This window comes from Gossypium hirsutum, chromosome A11 (genome assembly GCF_007990345.1).
Source record: "Gossypium hirsutum isolate 1008001.06 chromosome A11, Gossypium_hirsutum_v2.1, whole genome shotgun sequence".
Classification (NCBI taxonomy): Eukaryota; Viridiplantae; Streptophyta; class Magnoliopsida; order Malvales; family Malvaceae; genus Gossypium; species Gossypium hirsutum.
The window spans coordinates 120,839,479-120,858,980 of NC_053434.1; the positions used below are offsets into that span (position 1 = coordinate 120,839,479).

At 29.3% G+C, this 19,502-nt stretch overlaps 1 protein-coding gene across 2 annotated transcripts; it reads right to left on the reverse strand.

Moving 5' to 3' along the window:
- Window positions 1-664: 664 nt before the first annotated feature.
- Window positions 665-8,388, reverse strand: LOC107925889 (stomatal closure-related actin-binding protein 3). Of its 2 annotated transcripts, none has more exons than XM_041080185.1 (13): window positions 8,007-8,388; window positions 6,880-7,181; window positions 6,647-6,775; window positions 6,240-6,332; window positions 5,949-6,092; window positions 5,588-5,656; window positions 5,030-5,113; window positions 4,013-4,193; window positions 3,055-3,171; window positions 2,840-2,898; window positions 2,138-2,272; window positions 1,692-1,841; window positions 665-1,010 (listed from the first exon to the last, which is right to left on the reverse strand). In XM_041080185.1, exons 2-13 carry the CDS (start codon window positions 7,162-7,164, stop codon window positions 978-980), a joined length of 1,479 nt encoding a protein of 492 aa, XP_040936119.1. In that variant the 5' UTR covers window positions 7,165-7,181; window positions 8,007-8,388; the 3' UTR covers window positions 665-977. The 2 variants fall into 2 exon arrangements, with proteins under 2 accessions (XP_040936119.1, XP_040936120.1); XM_041080186.1 differs by having other exon boundaries at window positions 7,488-8,387.
- Between the last annotated feature and the right edge of the window lie 11,114 nt (window positions 8,389-19,502).

Consider the following 19,502-nt stretch of genomic DNA (forward strand, 5'->3'; position numbering starts at 1 on the left):
AAAATTACTAACTACACTGTCAAATTAACACCATTTTATATTGATATATTACATATCCAAACTATTATATTAATCCAATATGAAAATATACATATATATATATTCCTTTCTTTAAAAATGTATAATTGAATTAAACTCGAAGTTTTCAAATTTCGTGTGCATGTTGTACTAAATCAAAATTCAAGTATAAAATTCCATATTAAAACAAAATTACCGTATAACTTTGATACGAGTTAAAATTACTTCTTGAGGCCTAAACTTAGCAACTATCCCCACATTGAGACCTATTTTTTTTTTATCCCCTTGAACTTGATAATTATTTCTACATTTGTCCAAATTAGACCCTGAACTTAACAACTATTCCCACATTAAAACTTAAACTTTTCTTTTAGTCCAAATTAATCTTTAATATTTCCATAAAAACCCTAAAATTCAAGCCCTAATACAAGAACAATTATCAAATTCAGAGACTAATTCAAACAAAAAAATAATTCAAACCCTAATGTGAGAATAGTTGCCAAATTCAAGACCTAACTTAAACAAAAAAGAAAATTCAAACCCAATGTAAAAATAGTTACCAAGTTCAAGCCCCCAAAAGTAATTTATCCTATTTGATATTTATCACTTCGTTTAGTCCATATGAAGTCACTATAAACAAAGCAAATGAAACACAAATCAAGCTATCAAATAAAATCAATTAAGAAAAAGTAAAACAAAGGGGACAAATTTGTTACAACTGGTGATAATTAATATTAGGCAAACCAAAAAAACACTGCCTAAAACAATGCCACCATTACCAACCAAATTAGTGGAAAAAAAAAACCCAAATTTTTTTTCATATCCTTTCTTCTCTCCCACACTGCAAACACACCATACAAAATATTAAAAATTTACTCACACAATTAAACTCTTGGCTTTTTTATCACAAGTTGTAGACACTCTCTTGAAGTTAGTATTTTTATTTTCATTTTTAGCTTCTACATTTCATCATCTGGTCCTCCAAGCATCACCTGCAATATCACACATTTCAGTAACTTCCTAAAAAGAAAAGGGTCAAATTATGGTTTTGGTCCCTGTACAATGCTCAAATCTGAGGTTTAGTGTATGCACTTGTATAAATTGATTTTTCTATCATTAGTTAGTCCAAATAATTAACAGCAAAGATGTAGACAATTAGGCAATGAGGAGCAGGTAGTGACCTTGGTCACCTGAAAAGGGTAAATTGCCATGTAATCCCTTTAAAATTTATGAAATTACAAAATAATATAATGATAAAATTGCACTTTGTCTCCTCCCAACAAATTTATCATTCATTTTTGACTCTCCCTAAAGCAATTTTCTAGTTTCGCCCCTGATTAACAGATAATTATTCTGACTAAAGAGCTGATGTGCATTTTTTTTCCTTAAAAATGGTATAACTCATCATGCTGTCATGAATTTTTTTGTTCATGTTGGAAGGAGTGTGTTTTTAAGGTAAATCCACATCAACAACTTAATCGAAATAATTAATGGAGTTAACTATTTGAACTAACTAATGATATTGTTAAGAGTAAATAGGCCAAATTAATGTACATGGACTAAAACCCAAACTTGAGTATACCAGAGAGGCCAAACATGGCAAAAATGAAGTATCAAGATAATGCATGTAACTTGGATATCGGAATTATTTGAAAATAGAGTTAGAAACATACGCTACAGTCGAGAGCATGCTTTCGTGCAACCATGATAGCTGCATTTCTGTCTCTCTCTGATTCAAATGTTAATACGTAAGAGTGCCCTTTCCTTGGTTGCCAAAACAATGACTTGGCTGGAGCATTAGCATCGCCTCTAGCTCCGCATAGCTTTAATTAGGAAAAGCCAAAAAAAATTACGTGAGAACGGCTAATGGTAAAAAAGTACTTAGGGAATAATAATAATAGGTAAACTACACTAGAGGTCACCAACTATAAAAAGTTGTCTTTTTTTGGTCAGCAATTGGCTAACCTAAAAATGAAAACACCCAAAAATCCAAGATAGTTGGGTGACCAAAAGAGACAAAATTAAATAGTTGAATGACCAACAAAAAATACATAGTTGGTGACTACTAATGTAGTTTACCCAATAATAAATACTTGATAGAAAGAGTAAAAATAATCACCAGCATTGATGTGGAATAGTTTTCCCTGGACTTTGTGATCCATCCTCTACAAAGCTTGATCCTCATCTTTCCAACATTGAATGAGTGAGTCGAACGTAAAGAATGATCTTGTCCATTGATCCGAGAAATGACTACCTAGAGTACGACATTGTATGAAGAAACTTTGATTAGAAGTGGATGATATAAATATTCCTACCATGCCGAACGATTCTAGAATTTTATGATGAACCACTTAAGGCAAGGCTAAGGGGAAAATGCTCGAATTTTGTATCATCATCTGTCCCCAGCGATGAATATAAATTTAAATATAAGCTGTATGAACCCAATGGCTAATAGACCAAAACAATATCAATACATTGATTCACTAGCAAAAATTCATTTCTAAATGATGATCATAATATCACCAATGGACGAATTAATAGGAGTAATTCTATAACCGATTGCCTGGTCATTGGCAGCAGGGATGAAGACAAAGGGGGAGGGCAGTGACCTTGGTCCCCCAAAAATGGTAGATTTTCCATTTAGTCCCTTAAATCTTTATAAAATTACATGTTAGTATAATGGGAAAATTGTACTTTGCACCCCCCCCCCAAAAAAAAAATTATGATTCATCTCTGGCCCCCTATACCAATTTTCTGGTTTCGTCCCTGCTCAGTAGGAAGGCAAAGAGCAGAAGTAACTAACTGAAGAATCATTACATACATTAAATTCACTGCTGGATTTCCGCAACAGTGTCTCCACGTAGCTTGCCAAACCTGCCGCTGTAAAAGTAACTCCATCAGCATTTCTTGCTTTCATTTCTAAGCATCAAATACGCTAATTGCAAAAGCACAATCTGACATTTAGTCATAACACGCATGAATTTTAGTATGAAGAAAAAATCGGAAGTCAAATTGTACATCAGAGTATAAACTAACCAGAATCAATTGGATTGGCAGTTGTTACAGAGATTTTTTGGCCATTCGAGAGAATGTCGGCCTGCAAAATTCGACCAACATCAAGCGGTTCTGGGGCGTACATTGTTTTGTTGGCACCTGATAATGGTAGAAAATTGAATCAGCTGTTGGTAAAGGATACAATGATACAGGTTATCAAGCAACAATGCATTTTCTAACACATTGAAGAGAAAAATTATAACATTCAATATGTTAGATTCTTATGCTTCACCGGATGGAAGTACGATACTGAGAATCTGATCAACGCAGCTAGCTTAGATCTAAAGCACTACTTACAAGAAGGATAAATAGGCACCAGAACGGTAAAAGTACCATAGAGGCTCTTATACTAGGAACCAAATTGCATTTTGCCCCCTCTACTCAAAGAATGGGCAAATTAGTCTCTATACATTAGATCAAAGAGCAAATCACTCCTTCTGTTTAAAATTTCATCCATTTCTACTATTAAAAACTGGTCGTTGTACGTTAGAATGAGGTGCGCGTGACATGTCACATGCAACTATTTGGTTATTATGTTAGCTATGCCAGTTTTTAACCAGAAATGGATGAATTTCTTAACAGAAACGATCAGCTAGCTCTTTGATCTAACGTACAGAGACTAATTTGCCTATTTTTGAGTGAAGGGGGCAAAATGCAATCTAGCTCCTAATACAGGGCCCTCTATGATACTTTTACTGCACCTAAACTGATAAACAAGGTGGATTAGGACATTTGTGAAACTATATCAGGCTTGATGAGGGAAATAGAGGACATAGATTTTCAAAGTAGGAAAATTAGTACAACTGGCATTAGGGTGACTCTTCGGTAGTATGATAGAAAGTTCATCATACGGTATGTTCTATATGGCATAATTAAATAAAGCAACTTCAGTTAGGCTAGGAGACTTCCGCGTAAAAAAGAACATTCATGGAATGGATACCTGAAATTACTTCCTTTCGATTTTCATCAGAAGATAGTCGATACCACTGAATCGAAGATTGTGAAAGCGATGGAGCATTATCAGAACGAGGCTTGAGTTGCAAGCATGAACCAAGAGTTTCAGAACCATGCAAAACAAACATGCAGGATTTGTTCTCCTCTGCCCTCTTGTTAATTGCCAACTGTAATTAACTGGCATAGATTAGAACCTCAGATATTATCATAGACTAGTCTAGACCATCCTACTATCTAATATTTAAGGCTCTATCAGTACTAAGAAACAATATGCCAGGAAAATGATAGTCACAACAGAATATTAATAAGAAAATACAACTTAAAACTAACTGGAGACCGTTATGGAAGCAAGGAAATGAGGTAAAAGTACCGTGGAGGCCTTAGGAGTCAGATTGCGCTTTGCCCCCTTTACTAAAAAATGGGCAAATTAGTCCTTGTATGTTAGTTCAAATAGCAAACTGGTCATTTTTGTTAAAAATTTCATCCATTTCTACTATTAGAAACTGGCGTGGCTGACAAAATAACCAAATAATTACATGTGCCATGCCACATGTACCTCATTCTGACATACAGGGACCAAGTTTTAACAGTACAAATGGATGAAATTTTTAACAGAATGACCAATTTGCTCTTTGATCTAATGTATAGGGACTAATTTGCCCATTTTTTAGTAAAGGGGCCAAAACACAATCTAACTCCTAGTACAATGGCCTCAATGGTACTTTTACCAAGAAATGATGGTCGAGATTTGGAACATTACTACCAACACCCATCAACAAGCTTGTATGGTTAATGGAATTTATCTTCCAACATTTTGAGTTATACAGTAATATTACCAAATATTCAACTTTCAGAGAAACCAACAAGTTCCGGTATGAAATACACCATTTCATTTTAGCTACATTTAGGTTTTGAATGAAGATTATTCAAGTTATTGAGATATTAAGTACCGAGATTACACTGCCAAGACATCTATATTTTATCATAAAAGTACTAAACAGACCTCTTTCTGAAGCTTTACTGAGAATATTGCTTTTTCTCGAATTTGAGCTCTGAGAGCGCGAAGTTCATGCTCCATATCCATCACCTGAAAACATGACATGAATTGCAATAATCCAAAGCTGCCATTATATCACAACCATATTTATTTAACAATAAAACCCACCTACTTAACCTTGCATGTAAGTGTAGCCAAGGTGCATAAATATAGTAATTGAAAACTTGAAATATACTGAAAACAGTTGACTGTAATCTTTGTAGCATAGCTAGTCTTAAATCATTAATGTGAGACTATATTATCAAAAACAGAAAATACAAGTAAATGAACGAATAGGTACCACAATGAAAGATACTTATTTAACAAGCCAAAACGGTGTCATCTCCAATGTCATATGACAAGAAAGACAACTCTATGTCATATCACACCGCTGTGTAAGTCTTAGACAATATATGTGTTTGTATGGAGAGAGAGGTCTACAAGTAGCTGAGATAAGACAAAAGCACATCCGTATTTTCTACAACCGCATTTCAATGACAAGACCTACGGGACATACTAACGCACCTTACTAGGCTGATGCATGAATTTAATTCTTCTGGCCTCTTGAACTTCCTCTACTAGTTCCTCAACCTCCTGCAAGAGATAACATCAAAGGTGAATATAGTACCTACCATACAATACAAATATCAGTAGTTCTCACACTAGTCTCGATATTAGTTGGATGCAAGTACATAAAGAATAATAAAGAGTCTAGGTACGTAAAGTTACGGTCTAAAATAGCACCCAACTAGACACAGTGCCATAATAATTAAGAGCAACTTACAGTAGTTATGCTATGTCTAGTTGGACTATTTACTTGGCATCAAAAGTAAGACCAAAAAAAAATTTCAATGTCTGGAACCGGCAAACTAGGGAGGAAGTAAACCTGTGTCTTTTGAGAATTTTCTGGATTCTTTTCTTGCTCGTCGAGGGCCTCTCCGAATCGTTGCACAACAGCCCTAGCACTTTCAATTTCAGCACAAGCAAAAGATTTTTCTTGATTGACCAACTTTTTAGCATCTTCAGAAGCCTGGAGATATAAAGGAACAAATTTGATTCGGTAAAACAATCCTTCAAAAAGAAAAGGCAAAACTGCAAGCTCCCGAAAAAGGCTGATCTTCATTTGAGACATCAAGAGAAAGAAACACAATTCAAAACTCGACCGCGGTGAACTGACCTGTTTGAGGAAGTTTGCTAGTTTTTTCACTTCAAACTTCTCTTGAATCAATTCACCTTCTTTTTGGGTCAATTTAACCGCCAATGCCTCGACCTACATGTTTCAAAAAGGATAGTTATAGCCAAAAAAAATCATGGTGTACAATGTCTTGAGCGATAAGAAATACCATCGAGATCACAGCAGAAAGAAAACATGACAATTTGGCATGAATATGAAGAATCTTGATGTGGCTTTATGTGTTTTACATTATATCATAACAAGGGCTGCACAATTGGAACACTACACATTGACCTGCTCAAAATTGTGAATAAAATCATAGCTACTTATGATAAGTATATGATGCATTAAGCTTCAAACAAAGAAAAACTTTACTGAAATATAAAAACGATAAGGTGAAACATGCTAACCATAGAGATAGCTTTCTCTACATCTTCTTTGTTTCTCCCGGCCATTCGACCTCTCAAAGATTCTAAGGCGTCTCTAAGTTTCTTCAAAAGAACATGCCCCTCCAAAGAAGCAACCTCTCTAAGCTTGGCCTAAATTACACAAAAACAAAGCGTTATTCACTATATCATCCATTGTCAAGGAGACAGATTCGGATATCATTATTAGGAAAATGCATCGAAGAAAAGAGTTAAACCTCATCGGCAAATTTTGCAGCAGCGGTTAAGTTCTTGTCAAATTTACTAGCAAGGTCACGAACTGAGAGTCGCTTGTGCTGCTCGGACAATTGTGTTGTTTCCCTTTCAAGAACCTCCTTCAGCGACGGACCGTTGTTATCCCCTCTTGGCTCCTCCAAAATCTGATTATCAGGTCCTAATTTATACTTCGGAAAGTGGTCCGAAGCAAAACTCACATCAGCTGAAACAGCCACAATCGACTCTTTCAGCATTGTTTCGTCAATATCGGGACTTATCTTTGTCATCTTTAGGTCAATTAGCTCTGCTCATATAAATAAACACAAAGGAAGCAACCTTATGATCAGAGACCTCAAACAAGACACTAAAAGATCAGATCTTAAAGCATAATTAATCTTACAAAATACCATGAATAATACATACATACAAACATACATACATATATATATGAGCCTAAACATGGCTAGTTAACTCTTGCATTTAGTAACACCTTCAAGTACCAAAAAAAGCTCAAATCAAGCAAATGAGACACAACCAACTCAACCAAAAAGGAGATTATAAAAAAACAAATTAAAAAAAAGAACATAATATTAGCAAAATAGAAACCTACATAAATCTAAATGGTTTTCTACAGATCCAAATAAGCAGCTACCAAGTACTAAAGTTCAGCTACAAACTCCAACATCTGTACATTTCACAACAAATAAAGCAAAAAAAATCTAAAGAAAAAATGATGAATAACAAGGCTGATATCATATTTTTCCTTCTTTTGCCATAATAATAAAGGTATATATCTTATTTCCCTTTATAGACTGCAACTATATCCTTCTTCTTCTTCATTTTCTTTTCTCTTTTACTTACAAAAAGCGGCTAACATACATATATATATATAATCTCAAACCACATTCCAATAAATGTCCAACCCACATTTTCATTTCTCAAAAAAAAAACACCTCAACATATAAAAAAATGCAAAAAAAAGCATAAAGCAGCAAAATCTCAGAAAGAAAAAAAATATGAAAATGGTAAAAAAACCAGCATAAACCAACAAGTTTTTTTTTTGTAATATGAACAATAACAAAAATGAAAATGCAAAGAAAACCCAAATTAAAATTTTGATATGACATACAGGTTGTGTTGTGGTTTTAGAATAATGTAGCCTCAAAAAAATGTGTGTGAAGAGCAAAGCAGAGAAAAGGGACAGAGGAGTTGAAAGCTTTCTAATAACAAGTGAACATGGTGTTAAAAAAGAGAGAGAGAGAGAGAGAGATTGTTAAGCTTCTGTTATTAGCTGAAGGAGCAGCAAATTTGTGGGTTAAACACAGAAAATGATGAAGAAGATGAAGAACAAAGAAGAAGAAGAGGAATCCGCAAATGGGGTTGTATTGGGGTTGATTTTTGGAGGTCTTGGAGAAATGCTTTTCCTTTCTTTCTTTTTTTTTTCCTAAAAGGAAAAGACTCTGAAAAAGAAAATAATAATTATAATAATAAAGAAAAAAAAAAGGGAAAGAGTGACAGAGATAGAGTTAGAGAGAGAAAGTTTTTATTCCTTTCTCGATGTAATCGAATCGAATCGAGCCAAATTTAATTAATAACGAATAAATTACATCGATAGTTATTCGATTATTAGATTTATCACAGAAGATACAAAAATTGAGTCAAGCCAAATTTAATTAATAATGGGTAAATTATACTTATAGTTATTCAGTTACTGATGATTTGTCACAAAAATACAAAAATCGAGTAGAGACGAATTTAATTAATTAGGGTAAATTATATTGATAGTTACACTAAACTATTGGTAATTTTTCATAAAAGTTATAGAATGATAATTCGGGTCATTTGATTTTGTTTATTATTAAAAAAATTTGGCATAATTTTTCATTGTGTACTTTCTATGTGACTTTTTTACTTAAAAAGTTTAAAAAATAAATTTATTAATTATTTTTTATCAAAAATATATCAATAATAGAAACACCAAAGAAAAAACCAAGTTTCCTCGTCTTTTTAGATTTAACATTTAATGTCACGAAGAAAAGTAAAATTGTAAAAAAATATCAAGTTACATAATGTGTAAATGCTTAGGGTTCGTCTTTTTTAGAATTAAAACAAAATTGATATAATGTATAAATGTTGACGGTTAAAGTTATTACTATGTCAAATTTAAAAAGCTCTCATCTCATCTTTTCGTTCGACATTTAACGATCGATGACCTAAGATGAAAAAATTGATTAATTTGGTAATTTTTCATAGTTGAGTGATCAAAAATATTTTTCTTTATTTCTCGATAATAAATATATAAAAGAAATTAGATATTTGACCATTTTTTAACTCTACTTGTGAAATTGAAAAAAATGCAATATCAATATTCCAAATACTAACCCATTTAATAAATAATATAAATAAAAATTCATAAACTAATAAAATAAAGTGTTAAAATGCTCAAAATTTATCGAATCAAACTCGAATAATTTATGAACGTACACGTCCCAATTGCATCTTATTGAAATATTTAACGTATGCCACAAGTTTCTGTACTTTTTATAAAGTTAAAATTTAGTCATTGTACTTTTATTTTTAACAATTGAATTTTTTTATTTTTTATTTTTACTTTTAAAATTTAGCTCAACTGTTGAGACTGTTAAAATTATTTTGTAAAATTTAAGTTCATTACAATGTTATTTTTAATTGCATTGCTACAAATTAATTTTTTTTATTTTAAAATATTACACCAATAATTTAATAATATTAACTATAAGACCTAAATTTTTTAAATTTGAAAAATTAAAGGACTAAATTTTAAATTTGTAATACTTAAAATATATTTTAACGATAATTTAAGAGCATAAATGGCCCAATTGCATCTCAGTGAAATAGATTGATTGAGTTTTTTTTTTAATTATTAAAGTAAAATAAAGGTGAATAAAATATTATAATTATAATAGTTCTAAAAAAAATGATGCCATGGCCACGCGCTGGTCCCATTTGGTTGTTTGACTCAGCTTTTGTCCGGCAGCAGACTCGGTCACTCGGACCACTCCTTTTGTACGTTTTTATTCGGACATTAGTTGTCACTTGTACTAATACTATGCCCTTCTCTCTTTTTTTATATATATATATAACTAGATTTAGTAGAATTTTAAATATTTTTTAAAATGTTTACTATTAAGAATATTTTATAACAGTCCATTGAGTTTTAATTCGATTGATATGAATATTATTGTTAATGTAGAATGACACGGGTTCAAGTATACTAAAGCACATTATCCTCCTATTTATAGGTTGAATAGGGGATATAGGTAATTCTAGGCATTATGTCAAAAAGAATATATATGATCAGAACTATATAATGAAATTATTCTAAAAATATATATTTTATAACTATAACTATAGTTTGAAGTAATTAAAGAGTATAATAAAACTCATTTTATGATAAACGCATCTGTTAAGATTAGAGAGTTACACATCACAATTACGGATGGTGAAATCAAGGGCTCTATCAGCTTAAAATGAGAAATTATTATTTTAGTTTCTGGAAATTTATAAAACCTTAAGTTAATACATGATAAAATTATAGTTTAACCTTTTAAAAAATATATTAAAATTTCAGTTTAGTCTTTTTAAAATTCATAACTTAATCTCGATCCCTCTTAGAAAAAAAATTTGCCTTCGCCTCTGAATGGAACTTAAACTTGAGTGCGCAAGGACAGAATGAGGATGATTATAAAATTAATTAGGATTAATATATATAAAGGTACCTAAAAAAATACCACTTTTAATTTATAGCTTTCAAGTTCAGGTATTAAATAGATATAAATTGTCAAATTCAAGTCCATTTATATATATTAACCCAGTTAATTACATTTAATTAAAAAAAGTAAGGATGGGTGAAAAAGGGAATTTCACCTCATTTGTACTTTACCATATCGCCTGTAAGGATAAAAATACAAGTTCATTTTTCATAAGTATATCTATTGATATGGTACAAGGGATGGTAAAATTCGAACTACCTTGTTAATATTGAATTGATTCATTCCAAATGAAGGGAGTATTTTTTTTTAAAAAAAAGTGGGTGAGGTGCGAGACAATATGGGACTCATTTTTTTTTTTTTGAACTATAATACGGATTACGTTAGTTGCTCATCACACCTTGATACTTCCAATAAAGTTACCATCTTGTCCTTTTCTATATGATTATTAAAATGACAAAAGTTGTAAAAAAAAGCTATAAAAATCCTAATTTCTTTTTTTTTATTTCTATTTTTTAAAAAAATTTTATGTTTAAATAGTTGTTTCTTAAAAATCAAAATTAAAGTGAGATAGATTAAGTAGAATTGGATGCATCAACTATCCGTGAAGTTGGACACTCATAATGGTACGAGAGACGAGTGATGGAACAAAACACACCACCCATGGAGTGGTAGTACTATCCCTAGATGTATCATAATCAGAGATCAAAAGTTTATTTCGATTGCATGTATGTTAAAATATCAGAATATCGCCGATCTCTTACAACAAATGCAATAGCTTCTTATAATCAAGCTCTCTGTTTTGCTCGAGATTTACATTTTGCACACTCTACGTAATGATGTAATTGCATTGTAACTCTATTTTCAGCATACAGTTGATACCTAATTTCGAGTTTAAATAATCTCTATTCTTTCCGCAAAAATAAATAAATAAAATAATAATTAGGTAGGTGGTCTTATTGTCATGTATTAAGCAACTAATTAAAATGCAACTATCATTATCAAAAAAATCATATTACATAAACGATAAACCCAACCAACTTTTTAATTGTTGGTGGTTACCGGTAAGTAACCAACCGTTTGTTCTTTGTCTTAAATATTGAGTTTAACACAATCAATCTTTTTTTTTTAATCATATTTTTTTTTCAATAATGAAAAATATAATTTATTTAATTAATCAATTTGGGTATTTAAATATTTTAAGAAAAATTGCATAAAAGTATATCAACTTTTATTTGGTTGGATTATAAACAAAGGTTTTGATTAATCTGAATTTCAACTTAACATATCTATTCAATTAAATCAACGTCGATTAAATCAGTTATAATCTATGTTAAGTTTGTCAGTTATTAGTTATTAAAATTTATAATTGACTCGAAATACGTAATAGGTATGGCGGGTGGTGTAATTCGAGGTGCATTTGGCTCGTGGTGCTTGGGATTTGTAAGGAATATTAGGATGTGCAGTGCTTATAAGGCGGAACTTTGGGGTATCATTGATGGTCTTGAGCAAGTTTGGGAGCGCGGTTGTCGTGATATGTTATTAGAAATAATTTGTTTGGAAGTGCTGCATCATGTTAAGGGTACGCTAATGATAAATCAGTCGGATTCATATGACATTCATGCCATTCAAGACTTGTTGCGTCGAGATTGGGATATTGATATTAGGCATGTGTATCGAGAATGTAATAAGATGGTTGATGGCTTAGCAAAGGCTAGAGAATGAATCATTATTGGCTTTTACTTTTGGTCCCAACCACCTATTTTTGTTTTGCATGTGCTACATGAGAATGTTACCCGTCTATCTTTTCCTAGATTGATTGTTAGGTAATAACTTATACCGTCTTTTTTAATAAAAACAATTTATAACTAAGCTGACCAGCTTAACCAGTATACATTGTTTTTCATCAATTTTAAATATATTTTATAATAAATAAAAAGCAATCAAATTGGACAAATCAATTATGCTGTCAGTTAACATTGGATATTGTCGATTAAATCAATTAAGTTCAAAAAATCAAACAAGCTCATCAGAAAAATTGGAAGTTGGCCCCTAATCATACCTACCTCAAGTAATGTTTTCAAAACTGCATCAATGGTCAAATCAATCAGATTACCAGTTCTCGACTCGAACAGGTTGCTTGATTCAATTGAATACATTATTAAAAAATATAAAAAAATTAAAAACAAAGAAAACAATTCATCTATCGATTCAACCGATTCACGAGTCAACCAATCCAACCTCTTATTCCAAACCGATACCTCGACCAATTCCCAATCAAATTGATTGGTCCAATTTGCTTAATTCGAGTGCATTGAAACGTATTATCCTCCTATTTATAAGTACGATAAATTTTATTGATTTTCAATATAATAAATAATTATATAAAGTACATTTATTTTGCAAACTTTTGAACTCCCTTCTTCTACACTTTAGGAGATAAAAATATATTATTATAAAATTGACTAACATTTAATATCAACCCACCAACAAAAAGATTCCTCATTTTTTTGTTATATATTTGTTTAAATTTTATTTTTTTGGGAGAAGGTAGGTGATTAGTTTGTATATATAAATGTTATAAAAGGATTTAAAATTATTATTTTATTAATTAAAAAATATGTTTAATAATATAATTCATATTTAAAAATATCATTTTTAGTAAATTGAGTTTTAGTTCGATTGGCATTGATATTATTGTCAATATAAAAATATGTGAATTCGATTACGCTAAAACGTATTAAAATTTCTAATAAAATTATTAAAAAAATTATTAAAAAATACTATTTACTGAAAAATGTGTCATTTGATTAACATTAAAAATAATAATATCCCTCAACATAATAATAATAATAATAATAATAATAATAATAATAATAATAATAATAATAATAAAGGAAGAGCGTGATAGCAAAGTAAGGATTAAATTATATAGTTGAAATGATGGGGAGGGTTATGTTAAAGTTGAAAAATAAATTTAATTAAGCAAGGGTGGGATCTGTTTGGCAGGGAAGCAAAACTTTAATTGGATAAACTTAATTGTTCCTTTGGCTAATCATTGATAAACAGTTGTAAAAGCCATGGAATGGAAAGGCATGATTATCGCTAACCAAACATGGCCCTACTAATCCCTAAAGTTCCTTCCTAATCCTATACCCTATCACCTTTTTTCCCCACCAACCAGTCCATTCCTTTAGTCCTTATATTCTCTCCTTCTCATGTTTTGAAGTTTTTTTTTTTAGGTTTTCAAAATTAAATTGATGTTCGAATCAATTAAATTAATTATTAATAAATTAAAAATAGAGAAATTCGATTCAATTGATTCGTGGATCAATTGGTCCAACTCCTTATTTCGAATTGATATTCTTATTGGTTTCTAGTCTAACCGGTCTAGTTCGGTTCATAAAACATTGGAGTTTTTTTATAGGTTAATATTCTATTTGGTATCTAAATTTTTTGGGGGTCTAATTTAGTATTTGAGTTTGATTTTAATATTTAATTTGGTACTTATACCAAACATCACGTGGCCTAATGAATGTTTGACATGTGTGTGCTATTAAAAAAAACATAGGTACGTAATTGAGGAAAAAAATAATATACCAATTTGAATATTGAAGTCAAATTAGGGTATTTAACTGGGGAGAAAAAATCTCAAGTATCAACACGGGAAGAACAACTTAGGTACCAAATTGAACATTAAAGCCAAACTTAGGTACTAAATTATATATATTAACCCTTTTTTATAGGGACGAAGCTAAAATTTTGGCTTAATATATTATTTAGTATTCGAGATTGATTTTTTCTATTATGGTATTTGCATTTTTTCTAATATTAAATAAAAGTGTGAAATTTGGGTACCAAATGATGTATTAAGTCTAAAAAATTTTATATTAAAGAGCTTAAATTAAAAAAGTGAATAAATTTTAATTTTTTTTAATTAAATCATTTTTTGGTATTTTCATTTTCGTTTTATTGTTTATATTTAGGGTTTGTGATTGTCCTCTCAACACTATCGTTTTTAAAGTTCAAATTTACATTCTCTTATTGAGACTGCAATATATTTTATCATTATATTCGATATTTTATTGATAAAAGAAAAAATATTATTTAAAAATAAAAAATACAAATCAAGGGAAAATGATTTTTTTATAAAAAAAATTAACATTTTAATATACATTAAGGAAACATTGAAATTAAACCAAAATTAACTTTATTTGTTAATAAAAGAATAAAAATCAAACTTGGAATTTTGTCAATAATTTAACATTAAAATACTTTCTTTAGGAATCACGACACATGGTGTAGATTTAGACATTTGTAGATATTTAATTTGTTTATTTTTTATTTTCGGATAATATTTGGATGCAGGTAGTGGCACATCCAGGGGTTGGTTGGGGCCCTAGTTGGTCCTAGAATAGAAAAAATTCTATTTAGGTACTTTTATAGTTTATGAAATATTTAATTAGTAATTATAAAATTATATTTTAACCTCAAAATATATAAATTTGATTTAATTTTTAAAAATTATAAAGATACAGGCTATTAAAATGATAAAATTGTATTTTTATTATCATAAAAATATATAATTTAATTCTGATCTTCCCAAAGAAATTTTCTAGCTTCACCCTTTGATGTAGAGATTCTAATTACTATGTGTCATAGATTCGAAACGAATGCAAATATTAAGCTTTTAATATTTATTATACAAATTTAGTATATGTTTTACTTTTATAAAATTTTGAGAGTTACTAACTTCGATTATTTAATGAATTTGGATATCCGACAAATAATTTATTTGATTCGTTAACATTTAAATATTGAATTTTATAAAAAATAGATATATTTTTTTAAAAAAATTCAAATATTTAACAGATTTGAATACTTGACAAATAATTTAATTTCGACACTACTTCGCACAATAATACTTGAATTTGATGTGAATAATAAATGGATTCATGTTTTAAAGCAGATTTATATATTCAAATTTAAAAAAAAAACAAAAAACAAAAAATATATATTAAATCCGTTATTGTCAGGGGCGAAGTTAGAATTTTTTATTGAGGGCTCGAAATTAAATTGTATATTTTTACGATAAAAAATATAATTTTACCATTTTAATAGCGTATATCTTTATAATTTTCAAAGCATTAAATTAATTTTTTATTATTTTTTACAGCCCAAAATATAATTTTATTATTATTAATTTAAAATTTTATAAACTATAAAGGGATCTAAATAGAAAGCTTCTTATTTAAGGGAGGTTGGGCCCTGCCAACCTCCAAATTCGTCACTATTTTGAGAACCAAACCGATCAGTTGGACAAACAATTTACTAGAATATTAGTTTTGAAAAATAGATTAAACCGATTTAATTTAGTTTATTCGAGTTAAAAAATTGTCTGAAACATATTTTTCTATTTTCTAAGATACACTTTTAACAATTTATTTATTTGAGTAAAATAAAATTAATTAAATTAATTATCTGATGGATTCAACCATAAATACCTAATTATAATCTCTAAATTTCCCTATAAACCTAGTAAGCAAAACCCATCCATGAGTACATCCGATAATGACCTTAGAAACGTTGTGATAGTGAGTCACATCGAAAGCAATTGCCAAAAACAAGGGGTGGGTTTCCTTTTATATTTTAGCTTACGGATCTCACATAAATTAAAAGCTAGGTTTAGATGGTCATGACATGATGGGTCATACATATCATGGTTGTCAATATCTTCTTTTTTTTTTTTTTTTCCTCCTTTTTCCACAATTTTTTTTTAAAGTTTTGAAAGCAATTATTATAAATGTTGAAAAGTGGTAACCCTAGTGCCATGCATTAGAGCTAGTGTTATACATGTTTATATATTAAGAGTCGGATGTGTTGTGTTTATTCTCCTTTAAAAAATAGATAAATTAGTCATTTTTTTTAAATTTTATTTATTTGTATTGTGAAAAACTGATGTGCTTAACGAAATAATCAAAAAGTGACAAGTAGTGTACCATGTGTATGTCATGTTAACATACATAGACCATGTGTATGTCATGTTTACGTTATTTTTCTCTCACTCGTTTAACAACAACTAATAGAAAATAATTAAAATATTTAATTTAAAAAAATTGAATAACCAAATTAGAAGAAAAACATAATAATTATTTTTATAATTTACAATTTTTTATACACTTTTTTTTTGGGTTTTTAAAGCAATTATTATGAATGTTGAAAAGTGGAGTTTGAGGTACTGTAATCTTCCCTTTCTCTAGAGGAATTTTTGCTTTCCCCAAAGGCAAATTTGCCCTAAAGGGGTACCCCAGTTGCATGCATTAATATTATTTTACATTGTTGAACACACTCACATGCATTGTCAGATATTAAGTTGAAGTCGAGTTGAATTGAGTTTGTATACGAAGAAATCTAATTTAAATTAGTCAAATTTTATTATAGGTTATTATATTTTACGTAAGTAGTAGATTTAGTTCTTATACTTATTAAATTGATTAATTTATTTAAAATATTCTCTAAATCCCTATACTCTTTATAGATTTGGAACTTAATCCTTTGTTTTCCGGATTTAAAAATATAACTCTGATTGTTAACATTATTAAAATTTTTTTGTTAAATCCATGTTTATTATAAACGCTATTTTATTGGTTACATGGTTATCAAGTGAGTTTTTTTTTCATTGTTTTAAAAATGTCACTCCAACAAATTTAACAAAATAATTTTAAGGGTGTCAATAATTGGACTTAAATTTTTAAATTCGAAAAGTAGAGGGACTAATTTCTAAATGTTCGAATACTATAGGGACTTGTAGCATATTTTTTATCGGCTAATTTTAATCATCGTACTTTTTGAATTTTAAAATTTTAGTCTAAACCTAAAACAATAGTTGTTAAATCTGTTTGGTTAAACTCTACTGTTTATATTGTATTATGATATATTTAGTCCATATTTTCCAAATTAATTTTTCCTGGTCCTTATACTTTTCGAATTTGAAAGTTTTAGCATTAATGCAAAACGACAACCGTTAAATTTATTGATTAGCTTATTGTGAATAATATGTAGAAACGACAAGCTAGCATAGCATCGTACATGTGATAATGTAATGACCCAAAATCCACGGGCACCGGAAAAGTGAGTTATACGGCCTCCGTCTTAGTGAAATAAGTTCGAAAATAATTATTAAAAATATTTATGAGCCTAGTGGTGTGTCTAATTAGGATTTAATTAGGTGAAATTAGCTTAATTTAGAATAATTAGCAAAAAGAACTAAATTGAAAAAGGGGTAAAAGTTTAATTCTAAAATAATAGAAAATAAAAAGGATCAAAATGGAAATTAAGCCATTTACATAAATTGAGGCGGAAAAATAGTTGATTTTTCTTGAATGTATGTATTATATATATTAAAATTATTATTATGGTTTTATAATTATTATGATTATTTAATGAATATTATATTTTAAATAAATTAAATAGTTGATAAATATATGGTAATAAAATATACATGTGTAAAAATTATATTGGTACATTTGTAATTTAAATACTAAATTACTTATAATTTAAGTAAAAAGATATTTGTTAATTAAATAATTAAATTATTAAATTATGAGATTTTTGTTTGAGAAACAAATTAAATAATGACAAATGTAATAAAATTATTGGTATAAATGTAGAATTAAATATGTGTACAATTGTAAAATATGTAAATGATGTTAAAATAGATATTTAAAATAAATATATTATAATATATGCTAATTAAATAAGTGAAGCAAATAAATATAAAACAGAAATAAAGAAACAAAAGGGAATAGAAACAGAATTGAAAACGGGAAGCAGGGGAGAAAAAGAGAAAGAAAAAAGGGAAAGAAAAATTAAAGAGAAAATTTAGGATTTGAAGCTTGGAGTAAATTTGATAAGTCAATTAAGTCCTTTTTAGTTAATCTTGATGTTTTAGAAGCCTTAAAACAAGTTTTGATGAAATTAAGTTGATAATTCAAGAGTTTATATGTTTCCAAGTAGGGTTTATGTTGGAAAAAAATTATGGAATTAGGGATTTAATTGAATGAATTCCAAGTTAGAATTGATTAAGGGATTAAATTGTAAACTAGGCTATAAGTTTTATGTTGTAGGGACTAAATTGAAGAAATAAAAAATTAGGGAAATATGCAGAAAATTTTATAGTTAAATATAAGTTTAGACAAAATTTGAATAGAAAAAGAGAGTGAATTGGATTAAGAAAATAATTAAGTTTAGTTAGGATTAAATTGGGAATAAGGTACGAATTGTTTAGAAATTTATTTATTTATTATAATTAATGCTGTAAGTAATAATGTAAATTACTATTATTTTCGTAGCCAACAAATAACCTGAAGCATCAGCATCGAAAGGAAAGGAGAAAGTCATCGAGGACTAAAACGGGAGAATTACGGTGTGTATTACTGTAATTCGAATTTTAATTATTATTGATTGCTGAATTTTTAATTGTTATGTATGGTAAGTAAGACTTGAGGTAAGTATGTGAAATTGATATGAATATTGAGTGAAAATGAAAGTGATGCAAATTGAATTAAATTGAATAGAATAAGTGAATTATGGAATATGTGATTATTTGAAAAGTGTATTGATTGAAAAATGAATGGTGATTTGAATTGTGAATTGAAAGTGATATAGAATTGAGAAAGTGAATTGAATACCCTATTAACTAGTCGGGCTGAGTCGGATATAGTTGGCATGCCGTAGGATTAGAAGTGTTCGGGGATGCTTCGCCCTCGAGTCGATGAGACACTGGGTGTCACTAAATTTCTTCGGATAGATTCGATGAGGTACTGGGTACCAACTTTACTTCGGCTAGGCCGATGAGACACTGGGTGTCAACTATT

Bases quoted from the DNA above. Each gene is read 5' to 3' on its own strand.
- LOC107925889 (XM_041080185.1), bottom strand. From the start codon at position 7,164: ATGACAAAGATAAGTCCCGATATTGACGAAACAATGCTGAAAGAGTCG. The intron at 6,093-6,239 runs GTCAGTTCACCG...TTATATCTCCAG, and splicing joins TAGCAAACTTCCTCAAACAG to GCTTCTGAAGATGCTAAAAA. The intron at 1,842-2,137 runs GTGATTATTTTT...TCCTAATTAAAG, and splicing joins ACTATTCCACATCAATGCTG to CTATGCGGAGCTAGAGGCGA.